The sequence below is a fragment of the Littorina saxatilis genome, linkage group LG7 (assembly GCF_037325665.1).
Source record: "Littorina saxatilis isolate snail1 linkage group LG7, US_GU_Lsax_2.0, whole genome shotgun sequence".
Taxonomy (NCBI): Eukaryota; Metazoa; Mollusca; class Gastropoda; order Littorinimorpha; family Littorinidae; genus Littorina; species Littorina saxatilis.
In genome coordinates, this window is record NC_090251.1 from 10,460,546 (window position 1) to 10,487,166 (window position 26,621).

The 26,621-nt window shown below is 41.2% G+C and overlaps 2 protein-coding genes across 5 annotated transcripts in view; one reads left to right on the plus strand and one right to left on the minus strand.

Moving 5' to 3' along the window:
• Positions 1-81: 81 nt before the first annotated feature.
• On the minus strand, positions 82-7,707 carry LOC138970659 (glucose-induced degradation protein 8-B homolog). Of its 3 annotated transcripts, none has more exons than XM_070343124.1 (5): positions 7,578-7,707; positions 5,932-6,051; positions 5,307-5,503; positions 4,355-4,552; positions 82-2,125 (listed from the first exon to the last, which is right to left on the minus strand). In XM_070343124.1, exons 2-5 carry the CDS (start codon positions 6,041-6,043, stop codon positions 1,961-1,963), a joined length of 672 nt encoding a protein of 223 aa, XP_070199225.1. In that variant the 5' UTR covers positions 6,044-6,051; positions 7,578-7,707; the 3' UTR covers positions 82-1,960. The 3 variants fall into 3 exon arrangements, with proteins under 3 accessions (XP_070199225.1, XP_070199227.1, XP_070199226.1); XM_070343126.1 differs by lacking the exon at positions 7,578-7,707 and adding an exon at positions 7,549-7,571; XM_070343125.1 differs by lacking the exon at positions 7,578-7,707 and adding an exon at positions 7,453-7,570.
• An 85-nt stretch (positions 7,708-7,792) lies between these two features.
• The window catches only part of LOC138970657 (rho GTPase-activating protein 39-like), a 278,436-nt gene continuing 259,607 nt past the window's right edge, over positions 7,793-26,621 (plus strand). For both annotated transcript variants that reach the window (XM_070343118.1, XM_070343119.1), the window contains exons 1-2: positions 7,793-7,966; positions 25,058-25,159. In XM_070343118.1, coding sequence (XP_070199219.1) covers positions 7,956-7,966; positions 25,058-25,159 — 113 coding nt within the window. In that variant the 5' untranslated portion in view covers positions 7,793-7,955. The remainder of the gene's footprint in view (positions 7,967-25,057; positions 25,160-26,621) is intronic.

Here is a 26,621-nt window from a genome sequence, read left to right on the forward strand (position 1 = left end):
GAGAAAGAGACTTGTCTGCTAAAAATCAAAACATTTTTCAACTGCTCAGTGTAACCAATCGGCAAAAATAACCACAAGAAGTTCTAAAAACAATGTCTTTACTTACAGTACATATACACATCAAATTTATTTCGAACAATCCAGGCAAGAGCAAAAGCCTTCAGTTTGCATCCCACAATTGCACAACATGCATACAACACCCTTGCTTCTCAGACAGTACATGCACTCTACAATTACTGACCAGTTCTGCTCACTCAATCATAAACAACTCTTAGAGACGTGCACCCTTCCTCAGCATTCTACCCTTCTGCCTCAATCATTCACTAAGACGGCTATTCCGTTTACATGTTTTTTATCAGCCAGCAGAAGACAATGACAAGAAAAACAACATGAAAAACTTAACAAGCATCACCAGTTGCAGCAACGGTCATTTCAAGCTATTACCCAACTAGAAAACACCTACACAGGCATAAACAGATCTACACAATCATCTCCTTGTTTTAATACATCAGTTTTCTTTGGGATAGATCTCCTGCAAACATTTTCATGCTTTGGGCTTTAAATTTGAAAAAAAAAAAAAAATGTCTTTTCTCATGATCTGAAGATAATCACAATCTTGAATTATGTGAAATTTGGAGCCTTTAGGTTCAAGAACATCTGATTAAATGTCACCATTTTATTTTTATAAACCGAACATGACCCTGCTGTGACCTTGAAATTTGCTGAGGGTCGACTAGGCTGTGGTTGTGTTGGAAGATCGATCATCAAACGCTAGAAGTGTGAAAAGTTTCAAAGCCATCTGAGATAACTTCAACAATAAGTTTGTTCACTGACAGCCAGCCAGCTGTCTGTCCTGCCAGCCTCCAATATGCAAGAACGGCATTGCTCATTAAGGTGAGTCAAAAATGTAGTCAGCAAGGGGGTATGTTTGAATAACACCAAAACCACAGGTAAAAGATTAGGATTGTAATAATTTACTTCCCTTTGACAGCCACAGCTAGTATCATAACATTTTGAAATTGTCCTCGAGGTTTTCTGCCTGAATTTTTCACAAAATCTCACATGTCACAGCTAAAAAAAATTCAAATGAAAGGTATCTTCATGACAAGATCCTAGTTTAAAATAAAAAATAAAAAATGTCATCTTCATTTTGTTTCATCCACATCACTTGTTAAATAGTGCATACTGTCACACACGAAGAATATTCCAGAGTTAAAAATAAGAATCACTCATAACTCAGGTGAACACAATTATGCTCTGAAACATATCGTAATCTACGACAGCTTGCACATCAAAGAAATCAAATGTGTTTGCAAATTTACTCGTGGCTTGTTCCAGGAGATTCTAACTCTCGGCAACAACAGTTCCAAAGATCACACGCAAATAGAGTCCTGCTCTATAAGAGGCCACAGTGGAACCTCCCTTTTGGGGCGGGGATGTAGCTCAGTCGGTAGCGCGCTGGATTTGTATCCAGTTGGCCGCTGTCAGCGTGAGTTCGTCCCCACGTTCGGCGAGAAATTTATTTCTCAGAGTCAAGTTTGCGTGCAGACTCTCCTCGGTGTCCGAACACCCGCGTGTGTACACGCAAGCACAAGACCAAGTGTGCACGAAAAAGATCCTGTAATCCATGTCAGAGTTCGGTGGGTTATAGAAACACGAAAATACCCAGCATGCTTACTCCGAAAACGGCGTATGGCTGCCTAAATGGCGGGGTAAAAAACGGTCATACACGTAAAATTCCACTTGCGCAAAAAAAACAAGAGTGTACGTGGGAGTTTCAGCCCACGAACGCAGAAGAAGAAGAAGAAGATCTCAGACTTTCTGTTCATAACCTCTGTAAAATTTCTCCTATCTTATAACTCCCTCTTTTTTCAAGACCTGGCTTTTGAGCGTCTTGAAAGAGGGGTTCCACTGTGTACCCAATGATTTTTGTCGTCGTATTTATTCATTTATCTATTTTTCACTTGGGGTCCTCAATCTTGCCCTGTGCGATGTCGGTCATACGAGGGTACTTCACTTTCCGCTTGTCCAGCTCGTCCTGTCCCCATAGCAACAGTTTGAGGAGACTGGCCAGCTCGGGTGTGGCGTCTGCTTCCAGAATGGCTGCGTTCAGCTCACTGGCAACCTGGGAGTAAATTAAATGGTACTGTGTGAGGCAGATGCTGTGACCATAATAAGATTACATCTCTCTCTCTCTTTTAAATAACAAGGAAACATGTAGGCTAAGCAATGATTGTATTACTTGTAAGCAATATTGTAATTGTGTATTGTGTAATTGAGTTTCTAATTTTTTTAGAACTTGTTCATAAGTATTGTGCTTGTTACGATTCTATGCATATGGTGGTTTGTAAAACAATTGTATACAGCCAAAAGTGAATAAAAACCTGCGTAAACCAACACTACATCAGTACATGTCAAACACAAATGTAAGCAAGATGTGCTAGCCCTGATCTGCATGTCAAAGAAGCTGTCCCTGGATTGTTGTCTTGATTTTAATAATAATAATAATAATAATGGACATTTATTAATCGCCGTTTCTCACAAGAGCTCACGGCGATTTACATATTAATTTCTGCCGTGTGAGATGGAATTTTTTACACAATATATCACGCATTCACATCGGCCAGCAAACCTCAAGCCTATTAGGGCGAGCATTCACATTTCACGGCCTTTATTCCAAGTCACACGGGTATTTGGTGGACATTTTTAGCTATGCCTTTTCAATTTTGCCAGGAAAGACCCTTTTGTCAATCGTGGGATCTTTAACGTGCACACCCCAATGTAGTGTACACGAAGGGACCTCGGTTTTTCGTCTCATCCGAAAGACTAGCACTTGAACCCACCACCTAGGTTAGGAAAGGGGGGAGAAAATTTTGTTCTCTCTTTTTCTTCTTCTTTTTTAATGAAAAAGAAAATGGTACACAAAATATATTAATGTCCTATAGGCATGTATGTTTAGCCTTTTAAGGACATGAACTGGGTTATATGTCAACAAAAAAACCAACAAAAAAACCACACCAAACAGTTCCGTCACATCAACAATTTATAATGACTGCTTTTGCATGAAAGAAACAAGATGACCTTTCATATTATCTCACATGTACTATAAACTCCCCCGCTCCCCCCCAAAAAAGAATAAGAAAAATGTCCGTGTCTGAACAATACATAATGAGAGCAACAATACAGCAATGAATATAGAAATGCAGTACATCACTCTGTTCCGCCCCCCGCGGGTTAGGGGGAAGAATTTACCTGATGCTCCCCAGCATGTTGTAAGAGGCGACTAACGGATTCTGTTTCTTCTTTTACCCTTCTTGTTAAGTGTTTCTTGTATAGAATATAGTCAATGTTTGTAAAGATTTTAGTCAAGCAGTATGTAAGAAATGTTAAGTCCTTTGTACTGGAAACTTGCATTCTCCCAGTAAGGAGACTACGTTGCAAGCCCCTGGAGCAATTTTTTTATTAGTGCTTTTGTGAACAAGAAACAATTAACAAGTGGCTCTATCCAATCCCCCCCCCCCCCCCCCCCCCCCCCCCCTTTTTCCCCGTCGCGATATAACCTTGAACGGTTGAAAACGACGTTAAACACCAAATAAAGAAAGAAATAAAGATACGTCCAGTATTTTACCGGTTTTTGGCTCACGTAAGTGTAGCCTATGCGATCGTAACTTTGTCTGTCTGTGCGTGCGTTTGTGCGTGTGTGCGTGTGTGCGTGTGTGTGTATGTCTGTGGTAGAAACTTTAACATTTCCGAGTCTATGTGTGAGTGGTTATCCAAGACTATGGATAAAGCTCGCATAAGATTACGTCACGGTCAAAAGTGTTTGACGTCAATTAATGCATCATGACGGCATGCCTCCCTGTAGTCTTTCTCTCTCGCGTGGTGTGTGTGGTCTCGGTCATTGTTATTTTGAGCGGGCCGAGACTATTTGGCAGTCGTGTCCCTGTAAGTAGGCTACATGCAGACACAGACAGATCTAGATATAGTGTCTCTCTTTCTTGCACAGTGTCACCTAAGCTTACTGTGTGTGTGGGTGTGTATGTGTGACGGAGTGATTGAGTTTGTGTTACTGTTTGTCTATTTCTTACGTGAGCCTTGAAGGCTTCGCCTCTTGTTATATATATATATAGGAAAACACAGGGCAAGAAATCCTCAAACAGCCAGTGTTTCCAATTGTTATTGCCTTTGACAGTTTTATTGTGATAGATTTAAAGTAAACACTAATGTCAATGCACAATGCGGATACTCCTTGCCGTGACCAATTGGCAGTTTTTCCGTTTGTCTCTTTTAGTTAGTATTGGTTTAAAATACACTATGACCTAGCGCAATCACTTGTCAAGCCATTACATCTCACCTTTTGCCTCTGTGATATGTGGAGGAGCTCACCAAAGGGTGAATTCTCTGGGTTTTCAAAGGCCAGCAAAGCTAGGGTTTTCTCAAGTTCTGTCAGAACATCAGGGTTTTCCTCCACTCTTTCTGAGAGATGAGTCTGTGCGTAGTTCAGCGCCCCTTCGATGTCCTTGTCCCGAATCAGCTCTATCAGCTTTTGTTGCTGTAAGAAACAAGAACAAAAGTTTCTTTTGGGTTTTTTTACTGGGGAGTTTCTGTTAGGCAACACAGGTCTTCTGTCATTCAACAAACCTGCCATACAACCCTATGATTAAAATTATAAATCAAAAATGAACAGCAAAGCCGAAATCCCATGAATGTGTATGAGGGTTATTGTACCATAATACAGCAAAAGCTTGAAACATGAGTAGGTAAAATATATGAAGAAAAAAGATGTATCAATTCACAACTTTCACATTGACAGCATTTAGCCGTCAAGAGAATCCAAAGTGTTTGCTGAAAGCAAGAAATTGAAAATGTATCCTACATACGTGAAAGAGACCACCAATGAGATAACAGTATTGTTCAATTCACACGTGGTGATTTCATGTAAATGAGGTCGTATCAAACTAGTCTTGCAGGGACCTGATTTTCCAATACTCATGATGCCAAAGAACAAACACGTCACGCTATGCTTTCTAGTGACGTCTCTTTTCTTTGATGTCAAAGTTTGCACGAGGCTTTGGAAAAGATCGAGGTTCCAATCCATAAGAAGTGTCTTTAATTTGGACGCGTCGACTCCAGGATGTTTGGAGCAGAAGGCACGCTTACAGTATATAGGATAAGCAGAATGGCTTGCTATGTGGTACCAGATTTACACTCGTTGCATTTTCAAATATTGAAATGTGAGCGAAAGCCACTTTACACAATGTACCCTTGTTAATAAAAATATTGTTTAGTCTTCTTGTCTTACAAACCTGTAACCTGAAGTAGAGATAGCGATACTTGTCAAGCAGTTCTGGGTACAAGTTTGTCACAAGGTTGATGGCTTCTTGGATCTGGCCGTTCTGCACCAGCGTCCTCAAGCGAATGCGGTCATCCAGAGCGTCCAGTTCTACAGACGGCGTCACGCCGGCCTCCTGGCGGAACTTCTCGGCGGCTTCCTTGAAACCCTCTGCAACACACATACGATGGTGAAGAAACCAGGAACAATATTTCACAAAGAATTCAATATGTATGACTAAATAAAGAAAATTTTTTAAGTGATGTCAAACGTAAATGAATGTAATCTCAAATTGATTCATATGCATACCATGAGTGAATCTTATGATTAAAATAACAGTGCCAGTGTGTCGAAATGTGTAGTGTTATTAAAATGTGAATGGGAGCTGATGTAGTCAGTCTCTATCAAATGCTCTTAGTGTTACTCTTAGCAACAAAAGATTTCTCTGTTTGATTCTGTATGTCTACGTGTTAGTGTGTGTCAGTGTGCAGAGCTACAAGGCAATTAAAAGAAATAGACATGTAGTCTTCATCAAAATCACAACAGTCAATATTCTGAAAAAAGTGTTGTTCTGCACTGAAATTTTAAGAAACAAGTACCTGTGACAAGGTAATTCATGATCAGTTTGTTCATGTCTGCACGCGTGACGTGTGTGTTTTGTAGGCTTGTCATCCATTCCTCCTTGCTGATCTCCTCCGATTTATCACTCATTGTGGCTTCTGAAAATAAACAACAACAAATTAAACACAATAAATAACATAGAACTAGAAGGCAATAATAACCCATTGCAGGAAGAGTTCCCTTATGGAATCCTTATATCAAAACTTTTTTTTGGAATGAATTGTAGTTTTAAAAAAAACAACGAAATCGGTACTCACCAACACAAAGACAGCACAAAAACAAGCCTACAAGGTCGAATTTTTGCCTATGGAAACTTCTTCGAATTGTACTGTAGTTGTCACAATCAAGATTGCTTGTGATTTACTCTTCAAAATGTCAAACCTGAGTGTGCTGTCCATTATGATTATTGCAAACAGACCACACTGTCCACAAATTCCATTGACCAGATCAGGCCTGGTTGTGGCCTGCATTGACTGTTTCTGAACTGCTACCTCCCAACCCCCCCCCCCCCCCTCCCTACCTGAATTTGGACTTATGTGAATAAGAACATAAATTTAATCACTAACTTTTATTTAACAATTTGTGATCTATAGATGGTGGTCCAGTGCAAGAGCTTCTCCCGACATTTGGACAAGGAGCCCCTCAAAATCGAATTTGTGTTTGAATATAGATGCTGGCATAGGAAGATGAAAACACAAACATTTAGAAAACAGCAGTATGAGGGTGAAATGAAAGCCCGGGTTAGAGGGGACTTCCCCAAACAAACGCATCAAACAGCTTTATATCTTTACTATGTAAAATCTGTTGCACCGTTAGCGGTAATTTGTGTAACTGGAAGCCGACACAGACACTAACAAACTTTCAATTTTACGATGGTAGTATAGCTTTGCCAATTGTTATCTGATCACTCACACAGTATAGTAATGTTGAACTCTAGCTTTGTAAATTCATAGCGCACAATCCAGTGGCATTGTTGATTTATTTGTTTTATACAAGTCACTGAATAATTCTTGTGAAATTTATTGACAGTTTGAGCTCAAAAACTAAGCATAATTTATTAATTTGGTCATATTTGATTGAGGAAAATACCTGCCACATGCAGTATTCTTCCTTTGCCGAATTCGCATTCGTAAGATTGATATTGTTGTCTCCCTTCCTTGTTGCGACAACGTTAACCTTCTAAACTCCATGTTAATGAAACGCCTCCGTGCACAAGGGCCTAACTAAAAATACTTTTAATGCTTAGGCCTACACAGTTACCCTAACCATAACCCTTCGAAGTTTTGAAGAGCAAGTTCTGCAAAATCAGAGGTTTAAAGTGCAGAAGAAAAACGTAAATTTACAACGGTAAAATTCAACATAACCTCCCACACGTTAAGTTACGCAGCATGATCTCAAATGGTGTTGTTTGAAGCTGCAATGATCTTTGTTTATAATCACTAAATCACTGACTAAAGAGTAAATACTAAATAACTTAATAAGTTAGGTGATGTACAAACCTAGATACGGCGACGAACAACAGATTAACTCGTTGACTTTAAGACATATTCCGCCTAAAAAGAAAAGAAAAAAACAATAATAAATGCAACGGTCACCTAAAACATCAAAAGGGAGGTAGATCTACCTGTTGTAATTAAAACTATCAAAACTGTGGAGTACACAGACACAGCCGCATAACAAAAGCAGAAACCGGAAGTTGACAACAGCGTCGCAGTCTAACACCTGTCACTCCCGATTCACCAAAAATATACTGACCAAAACATTTTTGCTAATTGTGAACAAAAATACACCAGAGAGCTCGAGAAAATAAGTAGCAAAGGCACTAGCGGCTTAAAATCGGCCTGGTCTCTGTGAAGAAAAAGCCTGCGCCGTTTCCTTTTCCTCCTTTCGGGATCGCCGAACTATCATGGCGGAAGATAGTCGTCTGTTCGGAGTACGCTATGTTGATTAGTGGTGCTAGTGTTGTGATTTCTTTGGATTGTACAGAAAACACGCTTCAGTCATGGCAGAAAGGTAAGGTGTCTCATAATGTGTGCTCATTTACACATCAGAGATTCAAGATTTAAGAAAATTTAGAGTTTGAGCAGCGACGGCAACCTGCTATAAACACAAGAAGAAAGACAGGTGCCCATGTCCATTCATGTTGCCCGGCCCCCTCTCGCACTGTTTACAAATCTGGCTTCCATCGAGATACGATTCTCGACGAGTCATCAAGCTACTGGTTACGTTAGATTTCTTTGAAAATGTCAAATGAAGACGACAGAGGTCATAGATTATTTTCAGAGAAGGTCTCAGACGGCCAGAGTCGAGGTGCTGAATTCTCATACTCGCAGAGAGGCGGTTCCTGCCACTTGCTCGAGAGTCTCAAGCAGTGGTTTTGCCTCCAAAAATGCAGTCGCAATAAACCTGTGTAGAAATAGAATCAAATGCTACTCTCCGATGAAAAGTAATCGGAATTTAGTATTACAATTTGCTTTTGGATCAATTTAAGAGGTACTAAAGCTGAAAGCAGTATTTCTCTAATAATAGACTGTGCAGTGATGTGTAATGTTGTGATAACTAGTGCTGTGACACTGACTGACACCGCTCAGAATTTCATGCTACCAACGTTTTGGAAGTTGTAAGATTACAGAATCATGCACAATTTTGGCTTTTTTTGTTGCACTTGCAATATTAAGTATTTTACTTTTTAGTCAGCAGTTGAGAATTTGCACTAAAATTATTAACATGAATGTTGTGAAATAATGAGGTATGGCAGGTTATTCATGCATCTTATTATAAGTGAAAAAAGCCTAGGCTCAGTATGCTTTCAAAGAAACACGTTATATTTGTTGCAATACTTTATCCATACCTGCAAATTCCAGGCATTATGTTTTTCTAGAATCTTTTTTTCTAGAATCTTTTTTTTAAAGATGGTCAATACTTAATACAGCTCTTTTACTGCACACACACAAACACATGTACACACACAAACACGCACACACACACAAACACACACATACACAAACGTATGCTGGAGTCGTTCATTTAGAATGAAGCTTTTTTTTATACCAAACCTAAAACAAACAAAAAACACTAAGAACACATGAAGAGAGTATCACCAGTAATGTGCAACTTTAATGAGAGCTTGAAGCTCAGAAATGTTATGACATTTAACTTGAAATTATTCAGCAACATTTAGAAATAAGTTTTTAGTTTTACTGAACACAGCACTGTTTCTTCGTTTTTAAAACTTCTTTAAGCAAAGGAAGGCAGTCTACTTGAACAAACAAATTTCTTTGACTGTTTGAGCAGCTTGTCCCAAGTTTGTGTTTGGTGGCTGTGTTCTCTAGGCTGTTTTGACTGTTTACTTGACCTCAATAATTGCTGTCAGAGTGTCAGCCAAACAGGCTGAGCAATTTTGCTAATTGCCATGTCAAAATTTTTTCACAGACTTGTGTGAGAGAACCAAGGGGAACTTGTATACGTTACAAATAATGATGTCTTGTCATGATGAGCTATTTTTTCCCTTCTATTTTAATAAGTTTTGAGGTAGTTCTGCTTCTTTGTTTTGTACATATATCTATATGTTTACCTCTTTACAGAAAAGGGTTGTGTTCAGGATTTGAGCTTTATTTGTGTGTGTGTGTGTGTGTGTGTGAGACAGAGAGAGTGTGTGTGTGTGAGAGAGAGAGAGAGAGAGAGAGAGAGAGAGAGAGAGAGAGAGAGAGAGAGAGAGAGAGAGAGAGAGAGAGAGAGAGAGAGAGAGAGAGAGACTCGGAAGCTGAAGGTGATTGTCTGTGCTTGACCCGTAGCCCTTGAAACAAACAGACTTAAACACCCTCCTCCGCCCCCCCTCCCTTTATAACGCACTCCCACACCCACCCCCTCTCCCCACTGATTGACCGCCTCTCCCAGAAGCTGTTACACGATGTCTGTCTCGTCTTCGAGTCAGACAATCATTACTTGACGTTGTAGCTCACTGATTCAGTGATTGTCCTTGGGCCACATTACCACCACCACCCTAGATCCTTTCTCTCCCGAGAAACTAAAAGGAAAACGGGGAGAGGGTATGTCTGGGTGAGGGGGAGGGTGGAAGCGATGATAAGTGAATATGTGAAAAAGACACACATAGGTAAACATTTCGCCGACTGTTCCCAACAAAATGCTTTTCAACGCACTCTCTCTCTCTCCTATCCTCTACCTTTTTTCTTCTCTTTTTTTTGTGTGTGGCCATGCGCTGCCTCGACCTAATTTTCGGCTCCTCAACAATCGACATGATTGTATAGACATGCATGCTTTTTGTAGAATGTCATCTCTTGTTGCAAGCTTGCAATCGACCAATGTATCATCATCAAAACGCCTTTCGGCGCACTCTCAGTCTCAACCTCAGCCGAGCTCGATGCCTCGACCTAATTTTCAGCTCCCCGACAATCGACATGATTGTATCTAACATAGACATGTATACATGTTTTTGTAGAATGTCATCTCTTGTTGCAAGCTTGTAATCGACCAATGCATCGTTCATCAAAACGCCTAAAGTTCAGCGCACTCTCTCTGTCTCAACCTCAGCCAAGCTCTGTCTCCACCTATTTTTTAACTCCCCACAATCGACATGTATTCAGATGCTTTGTAGAATGTCAGTGTCATTTTCTCCCCTCTCCCTTTCTCGTGTTTGTAGAATGTCATCTACCTTTGCGTCCATGAAACCGCTTTTCAATGCGCTTTCTGTCTCAATATCAGTTATTTATTTTTTTTGTTTGCAATGCGCTGCCTCGACCTAATTTTCAGCTCTCTGGCAATCGACGCGCACCAGACATTCATGTCTGTGTTTGTAGAATGGCAATGTCCTTTCTCCACTGTCAGTGTCAATTTCTTTCTTTTCTTTTTTGTGAAAGTTACTGAAACTGGCAAGGATGACGTTGTTGTCATTTTCCTCGCTGTCACTTTTTTACTTTTGTTGTCTTGAAAGTGGCATGACATGCAGTGTTTTTTTTACCGTCATCAATTTCTTACTCTTCGTTTGTGAAACTGACATGTCAGTGTCACTTTGTTTCTTTTTGGTGTAGTGAAACTGGCGTGCCAGTCACTTCCCCCACTATCAGTATCACAATCTTACTCTGTTTTGTTGTTGCGAAACTGGTCAACTTATCAGCGCCGTTACCGGCACGGTTGGCCTAGTGGTAAGGCGTCCGCCCCGTGCCATGATCGGGAGGTCGTGGGTTCGAACCCCGGCCGGGTCATACGCTAAGACTTTAAAATTGGCAATCTAGTGGCTGCTCCGCCTGGCGTCTGGCATTATGGGGTTAGTGCTAGGACTGGTTGGTCCGGTGTCAGAATAATGTGACTGGGTGAGACATGAAGCCTGTGCTGCGACTTCTGTCTTGAGTGTGGCGCACGTTATATCAAAGCAGCACCGCCCTGATAATTATGGCCCTTCGTGGTCGGCTGGGCGTTAAGCAAACAAACAAACAAATCAGCGCCATTTTCCCCAGTGACTCTCAGTCTCAAACTCACTTTCTTGCCCTTCGTTTTCTGTCCGTATCAACTTCTGTTGGCATATTATGTGCAGTCACGGGTGTTACTGTCTGTGTCAGCAAAGAAGGGAAGCGGGGAACTGGGAGTGTGCGGGGGGGGGGGGGGGGGGGAGGAGGGACGATAAACCATTTATTACCCATGGGACAAGCCAGGTGCACTCAAATGCAGACACATTTGCAATGTCAAGTGCCATGCAAAAAGAAAGGGTAGAAAGTAAACGAAAAGAAAAACATACCCAAAAAACCGTCAGCGTCACATTCTTTACATCATGACTGAATAATTTTCAGTTGCATGTTAGAAAATTCTTTTTTGCAAAAGCAAAGTTGCTAGGAGAAAAAAATAGAGAAACATTAGGTCGTTGATCTTAACAACATTTTCATTGTGCTCCCTGTTTTCTTTTCTATTTTGCTCTGGAGGATCGCCCAAAGCCTTAGCATCAACACTCCCCTCCTCCCACTGTTATGCGCTTGGAATTACACCTTTGAAAGAGAGAGAGATGGTGCAACTGGGAACTGTGACGTCGGATATTTAGTAATTTGCTTTGAACATAAGCGCGTGTGTATACATGTATATACATGTGTGTGTGTGTGTGTGTGTGTGTGTGTGTGTGTGTGTGTGTGTCCGAGTGTTTGCGCGTGCATTTCAGTAAGTTGCTGTTAATTATGCCCAACGGGCTGCTGTCAATCGACTCAATGTGCCAAATCGGTGTCCAAAACTCTCACCCCTGAAGCAATGTATTTTCGTGTCAGTTAACAGTTTTGTTTTTCTTTACGAGACTGACTGCATGAGTCATTGACCTTTTAAACTTAAAGTGGCAGCGACTTGTTCTCATCAAAGATTGATTTATATTCCGTATCGTACGGGTAGCTTTTAACGACACGCACGCAGCGATCTATCCCGTTGTACCCGCTGTACATACTAGTTGTCGTGATGACACACTGATTCTGCAAAATTGAGGAGTGTTACATCAGTCTGGCATGTTGATCATTAGGCAGTTATACTGTTTTTGATACTAATGTGAAGCCGTATTAGGAAAATAATGGAGGTCGCGAATTGTTGTAGTTTCTTGCTTTTGGCATGCTGAGCAAACAAACACAATCCCATTTTCACCCCGATGACAAGGTCGGTTACTTTTCATTTGTGTGTCGGGGGGGAGCTTGCGTGTGAAAATCGAATCGGTCGTGAAAAACTGTATAGTGCTCCCCCTGTACCCACCCTCCCGTGTTATATTTTTTTTATTTTTTTTTAAGAGTGCGTCAGTTGTTCACAATCACAGCTGGTGACGAATCTCACAGCATCTTGTACAAGTTGGGCACTAAACACCTTCAGGTGTTTCTCCGGCATGCCAGGGACCAAGTAAGTAAGACTGAAATGCCCCAGGGACTAATTATCCCACAGTAAAGTGCATACGAGCTGGTTGTGCAGTTGTAGCTGCTGATGCAAGCATGACACCATAAACATTTGTGACGGTCGCAAACTCTAGCCTCGAGCTTTTTGAATACATTGGAATATTATGCGAGGGATACCAGTGGAAGCATAGCACTTTCAACCGTACGGTATAGAAATGTTGGGGTATGCTTCGTCAGTTTCGTACCACAGAATACAGACATTTATGCTGGGACAGTTGTTTGCGGGTCATGTTCCACAAAACAGGTTATGCCCAAGTTTACCTAGTGGGACAGGGACTGATAGGACCCAGACAGTAGACTATACCCACGCAGCACAGCATTTAGATGATAAAACAAATTGAAAAAAACCCAGTTAACGTTTCAAAACTCAAAATTTTCAAAAACAAGAATTATTGGTTATTGAAACGTTTAATTATTGACAAAAAACACACGATACATTCACAGTACGTCGACCCAGTGGTCTTTTAATGTAGACAGACAGACAGACAGACAGACAGACAGACAGACAGACAGACAAACACTTATGATGCAAATAATGAACGTATCTCAAAATCGTCCATGAAAGTTGCTTGCAAGATGCAAGCATTACGCTATTTGCGACGGTTGGAAGCAGTAGCTTTTTGTAAGCTCATTCGGGGGAGGGGGCAGAGCTCTGTCAGGTGGTGCAGTCTTCAACTCTGACTGACTGACTAAATAGTTTTAACGTCCTCTTAGGACCAATTGGCCTATCGGCTTGGGACAGGTAGATTTGATATGCTATTTGGGGGGGAGGGGTGTGTGTGTGTGTGGGGGGGGGGACAAAATACTGGACAGACATGCAAACAGAACACATATATGAGTGTGGTATAGTTTTGGAAGTCTGTTGTGGTATTTCAATATGGGGATGGAAGTAGAGATTTTGTTGGGGGTTGTTGCCTTAGTGTACGCGGAATTTGGTTTGAGTGCATGGAGCGTTTTTAAATGCTTATTTGCAGTCTTCAACGCTTTGTAAATCGGCATTGGGGGCTAAATACCTTCAGAGGTTTCACTAGCCGGCCAGGACATTGAGGAGAAGGGAACTCAAAGGACCCAGAGAATAATTATCCCACAGTATAGAACTTTAGTAGATTGTATGGGTATTGTTATTTTGACTAATAATGTTTCGTGTTCAAAGCCAAAAGTCCTGCCATGGATTTTTTTTAAAGCTAGCTCTGCAAGTTGCTAGTTCTAGTGTGTGGCCTTTAGAACGTTTGTGGGGGACAGCTGTGAGTATTTATTCCAGCGTCGCGGACGACGCTGGTATCTGTGGTTGGGAAGAACGTGCCTGTGGAGAATTAGTCTCCAAGCCAAAGCGCGCTGACTCTCCAAGCCAAAACAATTTCAAAGCTGAAAAAAATGTACAATTTACGCGAAACGATTAAACACAGCTTTCGGGTGTTTTTTTTTAATCTAAGATGTACATAAATATACCACTCCGACCATAAGGAAAAGAAAAAAAGACACAAAAAAAAAAAAGACCGAGAGGAGCCGAGTCAATCCGAGACCAACCGAGAGGACGTGTTTCGCGCCGTTTCGACGTCGTTTGTTCAGATGCGGCCGGTTGGATCAGTTGCGGTCATACAGGGGCGCCTTGCACAAGAAAAGATCTTCAACAATCCCGATCATCATCATGGTACAATAATGTTTTGTGCGCCCCCATGTATGTGTTCTGTGCTAATAATGCACGGTTGTGAAATGTCCGTACACATTTTGTGGCACTATGTAATTGTTAGTGCATCCTCCCGGGCTGCGGATGCTTCGTGCTAAAAATGCACTTCCATTAAAATATTGTACGCTCATGTCAGTAATATATTTTCAATTGTTTCTCTGTCAATTTCAATTGTTTGTTTCCAATTACTTCAGTATCTCCCTGTTGCAATTCCAGGTGATTCATTATGCATGTGCCAATTTGAGGTGCTTAATTCTGATTCCTGTATTTACAGTGTAAAATTAAAACTATTGTTTTCAAACATTCCTATGACACCTGGTAATGGTTCTGTGGTTTTGTTTTTAATTTGTATTTTGTTTTTCTGCAATATATATTTGAAATGGATCTGAGGCCGACTTACTACTTTTAGCACTCTTTTTCACCACATTCCCACGTACAGATATTGCAATATCAACTCTTCCTTTCTACCTGTTTCAAACAAGCTCTATTTTTTAATTAAAAAGTTTTTACTAAATGTCTTAATATAGAGGGGGGAATCGAGACGAGGGTCTTGGTGTATGTGCGTGTGTGTGTGTGTGTGTGTGTGTGTGTCTGTCTGTCTGTGTGTGTGTGTGTGTAGAACGATTCAGAGCAAACTACTGGACCGATCTTTATGAAATTTGACATGAGACTTCCTGGGAATGATATTCCAGGACGTTTTTTTTGTTTTTTTGGTGTGTTTTTTTATAAACGTCTTTTATGACGTCATATTCGGCTTTTTTGTACAAGTTGAGGCTGCACTGTCACACCCTCATTTTTCAATCAAATTGATTGAAATTTTGGCCAAGCAATCTTCGACGAAGGCCGGACTTCCGTATTGCATTTCAGTTTGGTGGCTTAAAAATTAATTAATGACTTTGGTCATTAAAAATCTGAAAATTGTAAAAAAATAAATAAATTATAAAACGATCCAAATTTACGTTCATCTTATTCTTCATCCTTTTCTGATTCCAAAAACATATAAATATGTTATATTTGGATTAAAAACAAGCTCTGAAAATTAAAAATATAAAAATTATGATCAAAATTAAATTTCCGAAATCGTTTTAAAAACTATTTCATCTTATTCCTTGTCGGTTCCTGATTCCAAAAACATATAGATATGATATGTTTGGATTAAAAACACGCTCAGAAAGTTAAAACGAAGAGAGGTACAGTAAAGCGTGCTATGAAGCACAGCGCAACCGTTACCGCGCCAAACAGGCTCGTCACTTTCACTGCCTTTTGCACTAGCAGCGGACTACGTTCAGTTTCATTCTGTGAATTCCACAGCTTGACTAAATGTAGTAATTTCGCCTTACGCGACTTGTTTTTTCTTGTGGCTGTTTGATCAATTCATAGCAAGCATTGACTGAAATAAACAATTTATATATCCAGCACAACATGCAATTCATTGACTTTTGACCCTAACCTTTTAACGGCACTTCCCAAAATAAATCTTTGGTGGACATTGCATCGACGCTGTTCATTTTGAATGAACATTTTTCTTGTTTATTTATTTGCCCTTGGGGGCAGGGTCGTGACTCTCACCTCCACTCGCCGCCTACCTTTTAGGGTGTTTTAAATGAGGACGTGAGCCGCGACGATCCCTCTTTAACGCGGTCGGTCCGAGGAGATCACAAAGATGATTTGCAACGCAGAACGACAGGCAGCATAAATGAATGAATGGTAGCCAATACCTGAAAATAAGCAGCCCCGCCTTTTTTACATTTAGTCAAGTTTTGACTAAATGTTTTAACATAGAGGGGGAATCGAGACGAGGGTCGTGGTGTATGTGTGGGTGTGTGTGTGTGTGTCTGTCTGTCTGTCTGTCTGTGCGTGTGTGTGTGTGTAGAGCGATTCAGACTAAACTACTGGACCAATCTTTATGAAATTTTACATGAGAGTTCCTGGGAATGATATTCCCGGACTTATTTTTCATTTTTTCGATAAATGTCTTTGATGACGTCATATCCGGCTTTTTGTAAAAGTTGAGGCAGCACTGTCACACCCTTATTTTTCAATCAAATTGATTGACATTTTGGCCAAGCAATCTTCGACGAAGGCCGGACTTCGGTATTGCATTTCAGCTTGGTGGCTTAAAAATTAATTAATGACTTTGGTCATTACAAATCTGAAAATTGTAAAAAAAAAAAAAATTATATATAAAACGATCCAAATTTACGCTCATCTTATTTTTCATCATTTCCTGATTCCAAAAACATAGAAATATGTTATATTTGGATTAAAAACAAGCTCTGAAAATTAAAAATATAAAAATTATTATCAAAATTAAATTTTCGAAATCAAGTTAAAAACACTTTCATCTTATCCCTTGTCGGTTCCTGATTCCAAAAACATATAGATATGATATGTTTGGATTAAAAACACGCTCAGAAAGTTAAAACGAAGAGAGGTACATAAAAGCGTGCTATCCTTCTCAGCGCAACTACTACCCCGCTCTTCTTGTCAATTTCACTGCCTTTGCCACGAGCGGTGGACTGACGATGCTACGAGTATACGGTCTTGCTGAAAAATGGCAGTGCGTTCAGTTTCATTTTGTGAGTTCGACAGCTTGACTAAATGTTGTATTTTCGCCTTACGCGACTTGTAATTATGGGGGCGAGGACGCCCCCATTCTATACGGATAGTTTCGAGGTTGACCATGGGCAGCGCCATTTTGTTGTGAAATACGTCATCAGTTTGTGTACACAGGAAGTTGTGACATCCGTCACCCTATGGGAGGGGTGACGTCAAAATTGTTCATCTGTAGAAAGTTGTGAAATCCGTCACCCTATGGGAGGGGTGACGTCAAAATTGGTCATCACAGAGTTTGTGTAACACAGGAAGTTGTGAAATACGTCACCCTATGGGAGGGGTGACGTCAAAATTGTTCAACAAAAACATGATATGTCGCATTGTGCAGGGTCAACTGCAACAAACTCAAACCGAGCCATTCATACCTAGCTGTATTTGAGTGACTTATATACCCGACATTTTTATTTCTTATTTTTAGCACAGGTGTAGGAAAAATCATGAACCAAAATGTTATTTATTTTCTAATTTAACATTTTTTTTTTACAAATATGACCATGGTCTTTTAAACATACAGTGACATTAAACATTGTTATGTTAAAAAAAAGAAAAAAGAAAAAAAGCTTTTGTGCACAAATCAGAAAATACATTGTACATTTTACCTACAGGCCAAACCGTGAGTGTCTGTGGCAAAGCCCGACCCAGGAAATTGCACTGATTTTATATTTAGATCAGAGAGAAATTGTCAAGAACAGGCGCTTGCATTTGGATGTGTCCAATGATAGTAGGTTTGGTTGTGATCAATCAGAATAATGTAGGAATAAAAATGTATGACAGTTTAGTATGATGACATGTAATTCACATATGCTGAAATATGATATTATACATCATGTAATATTATTATGGCTGTTGCCATGACCATGAAACCCAACAAAGGTTTAATGTAATGTAATTCAAAATACCAAAACCGAGCACCTATTAATCTCGTCTTTGCGCGTGAAGATTGAGGCCGTCTGCCAGTAGCGGTTAGGTCATACAGTGGAACCCCTCTCTAGCGACCTTTAAAATGTTGACAAAAATCGGTCCTTGTGGAGGAGGGTCCTTACAGAGGGAGGGGGCGGAGTCAGGGGGCCACAAAGAAAGTCAGATTTAAAAAAAAAAAGAAAACAGAGAAGTTTGAGTTGCTGACGACCGTTCTCTCTGAAAGCAAACTGCTTCGATTTCATGTTTGTCCTTGGTGTCCACCAGTTCTGGTGCATGTACTACCCTGGCCAAGTTTCCTCTCAAGACATCAAAGAGACCGCCCCAGTATACTCTACAGCCTCTGGGCGAACCACCTCTCATAGCTAAAACTGGGTCAATGACCCCTGGGAAGAAGGTCAGTGTCTATAAAAATTTTACTCCTAGGCCTGCGGCCAGGCGGGGGGGGGGAGTATACCGGTACCATTTGAGAATCAGACCAAATGAGAATTGAACCATTTGAGAACATCCTTTTTTTTCAATCACTACATCGAAGGCCTGCGGCCCGGGGTTCACATGGGTTGGTTTGTTTGTTTGTTTCAAACCCACACCCATATACACACATTTCCCATTTAAACCATTTGTCGGCCCCCTGTCGATATTTATCGACTAAGTTCCTTGTTTCTCTTTACATTTAGTCAAGTTTTCACCACTGGCCGTTGTGACACTGAGATGCGAGTGGTCATCAGCAGAGCTCCGGGATTGACCATCGGCCTGACCGTACCTGATTACGGCGCAAACTATTTAGTCGTCAGGGCACGGGTTACCGTTATTTGATAGGGACTAGGTAGGTATGGACTGTAGAAGCAAAGGTGGTTTGTTATACTAAAGGCAGTGTCCGTTGGTGTTACGGGTCAAACGTGTGGGGGGTGTTCCACAGTCTGTGGGTGTGATCAATCAATTAAGTGTGGGCCAGATTGGGCCAGGTGTGGGCTTGTCGCGTCGGGTTAACTGTTCTCTTGCAGGGAATCTTCAGAAGACAATAAGGAGTAAGTGCGCTCAAGAGAGAAGAGACAGAGCGAGAGAGAGAGAGAGAGAGAGAGAGAGAGAGAGACAGAGAGAGAGAGAGAGAGAGAGAGAGAGAGAAGAGACAGAGCGAGAGAGAGAGAGAGAGACACAGAGAGAGAGAGAGAGAGAGAGAGAGAGAGGAGAGGAGAGAGAGAGAGAGAGAGAGAGAGAGAGAGAGAGAGAGAGAGAGAGAGTTTTCAGATCATGGACAACCGTTCGTGAAAGGAAGGGAGGCTTATTGTCCGTCAGGTCTAAATTGCCTATATTGGACATCACTTGGTTTATACGATAGTTAAAAAAAAAAATTAAAAAAAAAAGAATTCGGGAGCTGGTTAAAAACGGGACGATGACGGGAGTGGGGGTGATAAGATATTTTAAAAAGATGTGTTAAGATTGGATAAAATCGAGTACTTTGTATCACCTTTGTAGAAGTGGGGTCCACGTTTGTCAAAAAGGAAAGGTTGTCACGGGTCTGTGTCTCTGGTCCCCAGGCTATATCCACGTCACTGACGTCGTCGTCGCACGAAAATCCTCGCGTTGGCACGCTTATCAAGCGCCATATTTTTTTTGACAACCTGCAAACTAAACTGAAAGTCTTACAGGAGTGCACTCATGTGCAACTTTCGAAAAGTTCGTCGAGATCGATAGCAGTCATCAGGAGTATCGCACGAAATATAGATTCCTATTTTTCCCTTGATGGACATGTTGTATCCGTAGCTCAGACGGTAGTGAATTGCCAAACTGTCCATGAGATCTCCGGTTCGAGACTGGCCCTATTCTTTTTTTTTTTTTTTGGTTAAAATAAATTTGTTGACTTATTTTTCCCCCCTCTTAACTTTCCTTTCTTTTATTTTGCTCTACTCTTCTTTTCTCCAAAGCATTTCGTTGATAGAGCTGAGATTGCAACAAAAATGCACTCCTGCAATTTTCACCGGTCACAACGGTAGGACGGCAGCCGGCTTTGTTTACATTTTATCACATAAACTCCCCTCTCCTCCCCTTGAAAGTGCTGCTGATCGAACTTTGGACCCTGTATTCCACCCACGGAGTCTAACTCGTTATTTAAAAATAAAAGGGAATTTGCACTTTTAAAATTTGACAGCTCAAGTCAGTGAACTGAAGTGCCCAACCGAAGGCAAGAAAATATAAGGCGAGAGTAGCGTCCCTTGAGAACGATGACGTCAGTGATGTGGATATATAGCATCGAGTCTAGAGACACGGACCTGTGGATATAGCCACAGCCAAGAGGAAAAGAAGCAATGTTGGCCTGCAATTTGTATTTAATCAAACAGAGCTCTGCTTTCCAGCCACCACCCCTACTTCCCACCAGTTCCTACCTTGCCATCCAATACAGAGTACGTACCCCCCCCCCCCCCCCCCCCACATAAACACCCCAACCACCTACTCAGTGTAGACAAGTGCATGACTGGCTACTAATTCGTCATAATGGTTTTTTTCTACTAATTCGTCATAGTTTGTGTCTTGTGTACGTTTTGCCGATCACTTCATGTTTTGTGTAATGTCATTATCTGTTCTCATTTGAATTTTGAAATACTCATGTCCAGACACCTGGAGATCGTAAAAGCACTTAGCTGTCTGTGTCTGTCCACTCCAGGCTAATCTTTGATTATTTGAACTTAAAGCCGCCCTCCCAGAGAGACGGGTAGCGCTGGCATGCAGCTGGTCAGTTACGCAACTTTATGACCGGGCCGGAGGAAGCCTCCCCGTAGTAGGTTCTTTTGTTATTGTTTGAAGCGCGCAGACCATAGCCTCATTAAGAGGGTGTTACGAGTGTCGCTTTCCTCTTTCAGATGCGAAGAGATGTCAGTCGACTAGTCGTGTTAGCTAACTTCTGATTGGTGGTTTTGTCAACACCTTTTCTATACACATGACATGTACATGATAGCGTTTGAGATTGTTGGCATAACTGTTCAGGTAGAACCGTCCAGAGAGGAGAACTGTCCAGAACAGAACTAGAGAGAAGACGGCCTTGTTTTTTACAATCAGAATGATATAGACTGCATTGATATTGTTGTGTGGCCACCCAGCCATTAGCTGGAACAGGAACATAAATGAAAGAGAAATGTGAACCGACAGTCATGGTTTTCCAGACTTTAATTTTGCATCAAGTGATTCGTCGGTCTGTGCCAATGACCTCTTGTCTATCATTCTCCATTACGAATGCAAGTGTTGTTTGTTCAGTGCAAGACACTAAATAGGCACCCACATGATGTACTCCTTACTTCGGGGTCTACCACTATTAGGTGCATACATCCACCCACCAACTTCTTCAAATCACTACTTCCTCCTCCTTCCACTCCATCACATCAACACACACACACACGCGCGCGCGCACACACACAAATACCCACACACACACACATGTATATATACACACACACACACACACGCACGCAAGCACGCACGCACGCACGCACGCACGCACGAACAAACACCACTTGTGAACTGTACAACTATATCCCACCTTATGTTTGATAAATAAGGAGGTCATCTTTCTCATCCTTCCTACTGTTGTATACTCTTTACATATATATATATATATATATAATTATATATACAGAATTCAAGAAACTCTTTTTCCTCTGCACCACGCCACACAATGAAGGCTGGAAAACTTTTTAAAGCTTAACAAAGCTTATTTAAACAACACAATAAAAAGTCCAAAACCAAGCCAGAATGTCGCATCTTTTTAAATCCAAATTTTCGGCCCGCAGGCCTTCTTCAAGGTGCACAGACCAAGCGTCTATAGTTACAACACAACAATTATATATATATGATATAAATTTACTATCTTAGTTCGTCAGCAATAGACACACCATCAACGACAGCGCATTAACGATTACCATGCACACCTAATAAACCGATGCTTATTCAGGGTATTCTTATTCACGATCAACCATGTAGCGAAAATTGGGTTTATGGGACGAAATGCCAGAGAATAACGAACCGAGGCTTTTATTTTGACTCATGGTGTGTGTACGGTCGTCACGCCAGAACGACGCCCTATTCATGTTTACAGACTACCAGATTACAGACGACATGCTCTGCTGGCGAGCGACAATCGATTCTACACGCAAGAGTTTTCAAGAGAGTGGCTTTGCTAGCCCTACTATTCACATTCGACTACAAGTAGAGTCACTGGCTTATCAGGAGAAAATCTATAGATGTCTGTGTGAGTGACTGTCTGTGTTAGTTTTGGGGTGTACTCGATTGGTACTTGGGTTTGAGAAAGGGAGTGAAAAACAGGCCCTTTCTGTCTCTGTCTCTCTTGACAGTCTCACTCGTTTTCTCCCCCCCCCCCCCCCCACAGGCGTGTGGTGTGTGTGTGTGAGAGAGAGAGAGAGAGAGAGAGAGAGAGAGAGAGAGAGAGAGAGAGAGAGAGAGAGAGAGAGAGAGAGAGAGAGAGAGAGAGAGAGAGAGAGAGAGAGAGAGAGAGAGAGAGTACTGTCCCCACGAATAATAGTATCAATTGCCTTTGATTAAAAAAACAAAGCGCTCTCTCTCGCCTATCTCTACTGTTTCCTATCTGTCACCTTTCTCTGTATCTCCCCCTCTCTCTTGCTTCCTCTCCTCCCCCCCCCCCCCACTCCCCAACATCAGGCGCCTGTGATACCTGTACTCCCCCTAGCTGGCGAGACCCCTTAATTTGACTGTCGCGGTATGTCGTTATGGTTGGTGGACAAATATTTCAAAGCTTTTGTGGGTGGTTTTCAAAACTTTTAATCTTCAAGATTAGGAAGATGATAGGCTTGTTTAATGCAATGCTGGTGACCTTTCTTGTACAGAGAAAATTACTTGCTTGTTAGGTGTGAAGGAATGTGTTTGTGATTAATTCGTCTTTATTCCACACGAAAATAATTGTTGGGCACAAAATGGAGTTATTTTTAACACTAACAATTCAGTAACAGTGGAATCAGAAGTACGCAGACATCACAACCCCCCAAAAAACCACTTCTATGGGTGTTATTAACTCGTGGAGAAAGAACACCAGTGCATATTTTTACTCGGCTATTTTCACGTGGTTATGGGCATCAGGTACTAGACGTGGTCTCCGACTTGGAACACTGAGCAACAAAATACTTTCATTTACGGGGCATCTGCTGCGTTGGCCTTCTCGAGTGAATTGATGACATTGAGAACGTCCATAGTGGCAGTATAAGCCAATTATGGACATGTATTGAGTTTCTTGAGTGCTGAAATTACTTCACTTTTTATGCAGTACAGCATCTTATCAATTCTCTTCATTAGAGACTTTAAGAAGGGCTACCACATTCATATGGTTGGCATTTTCGTGGTTGCAAAAGACACTCGGCGGGGGAACACCATGTGTCGCTAGTACAGCGGTTAAGAGGACAGAAGAATTTCGTTTCGCTGTTCGCACCGGTTCAGAAGTGTCGATCAGATAATACCAGCTGCCTCACTTCTGCTGAAACGCATCAGATACTCAGGCCACAACTCAACACATCATAAACTTTAACTGCTTCATGCATTTTTCTCCTCTAGGCGGCTTGACCAGCCGACTGAAAAGTTGAGTCGGCCTAATGTTTGGGTCGCCATCTTAAAATTTCTTTCGTCTGCTCAGTCACTCACTTACCCAATTCAAGCCTGCTTTACGGCTTTTTAAACTTGATTTTTAAAAACATTTCAATGATAAATCGCGCCTAAAGATGTCAGAGCATACATCGATTACACAAGGTAGGCATATTTTATGACTATTCGAATATAAAACACGACCGAAGTCACTTTCGTCAGAATGACCAATTCTACGAATTTCGTTTCTCTTGGCGAAACGAATTTCTGTTCGTAGAGATCGGAAGTCACGTGTACTCAAAAAGGTGTGACGTTTTACAACCGAAAATGTCAACGAAACGAATGTGGTAGTGCTTCTTAATCTCTCTAATTGTCATGAATACTCTCTATCCCACCCCCATCTACCCCCTTTCGTCGTCATCATCATCATCATTGCATTTCGATGTTTTGACGAGAGAAGCCAAATATTGGCGAATCGGAGCACAGAGCGCCGCATTGTGCTTGTTCGAGTCAAAATATCAGTTTTCAATGTGTATACTTTTGATCAATTTAGTTATCTACACATATCCTTAATTGGCGACTGTTCTCATGGAGGACGTTATATTTTATCTCACGTTCACTTCAACGACTTTCGCACACTCCAGATTCCACCAAGGAACGGACAGTATGAAATCGCTGAGTGGAAATTTAGAAATGATCTTGTTCCAAACGTAACCTACGAACCAGGCAATTTATCATGCCCTTATTACATCGGATATTGACAGTCTTTCGAGATAGGCGAACTTGTTTGACCTTTACATCTGTTTTACCCAGAATTGTATCGTGAAAAATGCACGCAAGTTGAAAGTCGCGTTTTCCTATTAATTACACATGATTAACCAGGCAGGTTATCATGCCCGTTTTTTAATTGACGTCGACCGTCTTTTATGCTAAGCGAACTTGTTTGACTTTTAACATGTTTCACACTGCACTGTATTGTAACATGTATGTGTACGCATTTGAAATTAAGTAAGACTAGCCAGATTGTTTATCATGCTCGTATTTTTTTTACTGAGCGAACTCGTTTGACTTTCAACATCATTCTGTTTTACACAGTACATGTACTGTAATGTAACATACACATGCACGCTTCTTTTTCTTTTTTAAAATCAAATATGATTATGTATGGTGCTTTACCCAACGCAACCTACAAACCAGGGACTTTATCATGCACGTAATTATCTGACGTCGACACTCGTTCAAGCTAAGCGAACTTAATTGACTTTTAACATCTGTTTCACGCAGTATTGTATTGGAACACAGGAATCATGATGGACGCATTTTAAAATTAAATGTGATTTTCTTTTATGCGCGTTGCAGGTGGGAATGGGTTGAAATTATCGAACCTCAGTCCAAGGAACACATGTACGCCAATCTTACCACGGGGGAATGTGTGTGGGATCCCCCTCCGGGCGTCAATATGTGAGTGCACAATTTGCTTTGATTGTTTGTCAGGCTGTACGTCGTCTGTCCGGCTGTCTGTACATGTACGTCTGTTTTGTGTGTCTGATACATTGATAGTCTTTACCATGTCTCGGCATCTGTCTGTATGACTGCCAGTCTGTTTTGTGTGTATGATACATTGATAGTCTTTACCATGTCTCGGCATCTGTCTGTATGACTGCCGGTCTGTTTTGTGTGTATGATACATTGATAGTCTTTACCATGTCTCGGCATCTGTCTGTATGACTGCCAGTCTGTTTTGTGTGTATGATACATTGATAGTCTTTACCATGTCTCGGCATCTGTCTGTATGACTGCCGGTCTGTTTTGTGTGTATGATACATTGATAGTCTTTACCATGTCTCGGCATCTGTCTGTATGACTGCCGGTCTGTTTTGTGTGTATGATACATTGATAGTCTTTACCATGTCTCGGCATCTGTCTGTATGACTGCCAGTCTGTTTTGTGTGTATGATACATTGATAGTCTTTACCATGTCTCGGCATCTGTCTGTATGACTGCCAGTCTGTTTTGTGTGTATGATACATTGATAGTCTTTACCATGTCTCGGCATCTGTCTGTATGACTGCCAGTCTGTTTTGTGTGTATGATACATTGATAGTCTTTACCATGTCTCGGCATCTGTCTGTATGACTGCCAGTCTGTTTTGTGTGTATGATACATTGATAGTCTTTACCATGTCTCGGCATCTGTCTGTATGACTGCCAGTCTGTTTTGTGTGTATGATACATTGATAGTCTTTACCATGTCTCGGCATCTGTCTGTATGACTGCCAGTCTGTTTTGTGTGTATGATACATTGGTAGTCTTTACCATGTCTCGGCATCTGTCTGTATGACTGCCAGTCTGTTTTGTGTGTATGATACATTGATAGTCTTTACCATGTCTCGGCATCTGTCTGTATGACTGCCAGTCTGTTTTGTGTGTATGATACATTGATAGTCTTTACCATGTCTCGGCATCTGTCTGTATGACTGCCAGTCTGTTCGTCATCTGGTCAGATCAGAACGTCTGCAAGTTCATTTGTGTTTGTCAGATTGTACAATGTTTGTCCGCTCATCTGTACGTTGTTCGTTGCCTGTTCGTTCGTCTGTCTGTTCATAATTTTGTCAGTGTAAACGCCGTCTGTTCGTTCGTGTGTACGCTTTTATACGATGTCTGTGTCAGTGCAGTCTTTACGATGTCTATCTGCTCGGCTGCACTTCTGCTTGTGTTTGTCAGTTTGGCCGCCGTGCATTTGTCCGTCCGTACGTCTCGTTCGTTATTCCATGTCTCGGTCTCGATTCACTGCATGCCACTGATTTTTGCGTCTTGTTTGTCCAACTGTTTGGTCTGTGTGAAATCCATTTAAATTTCTCTGTGCGTCAGCGCGTGCATCTAATGAACTATGTGTGTTGAATTTGACCTGTTCCTTTTTCATG

Excerpts from the sequence above, each read along its gene's own strand:
- LOC138970659 (XM_070343124.1), bottom strand. The coding sequence starts at position 6,043 with ATGAGTGATAAATCGGAGGAGATCAGCAAGGAGGAATGGATGACAAGC. Across the intron at positions 5,504-5,931 it reads CATGAATTACCTTGTCACAG|AGGGTTTCAAGGAAGCCGCC; the intron begins GTACTTGTTTCT and ends TGTGTGTTGCAG. Across the intron at positions 2,126-4,354 it reads ACATATCACAGAGGCAAAAG|GTTGCCAGTGAGCTGAACGC; the intron begins GTGAGATGTAAT and ends ATTTACTCCCAG.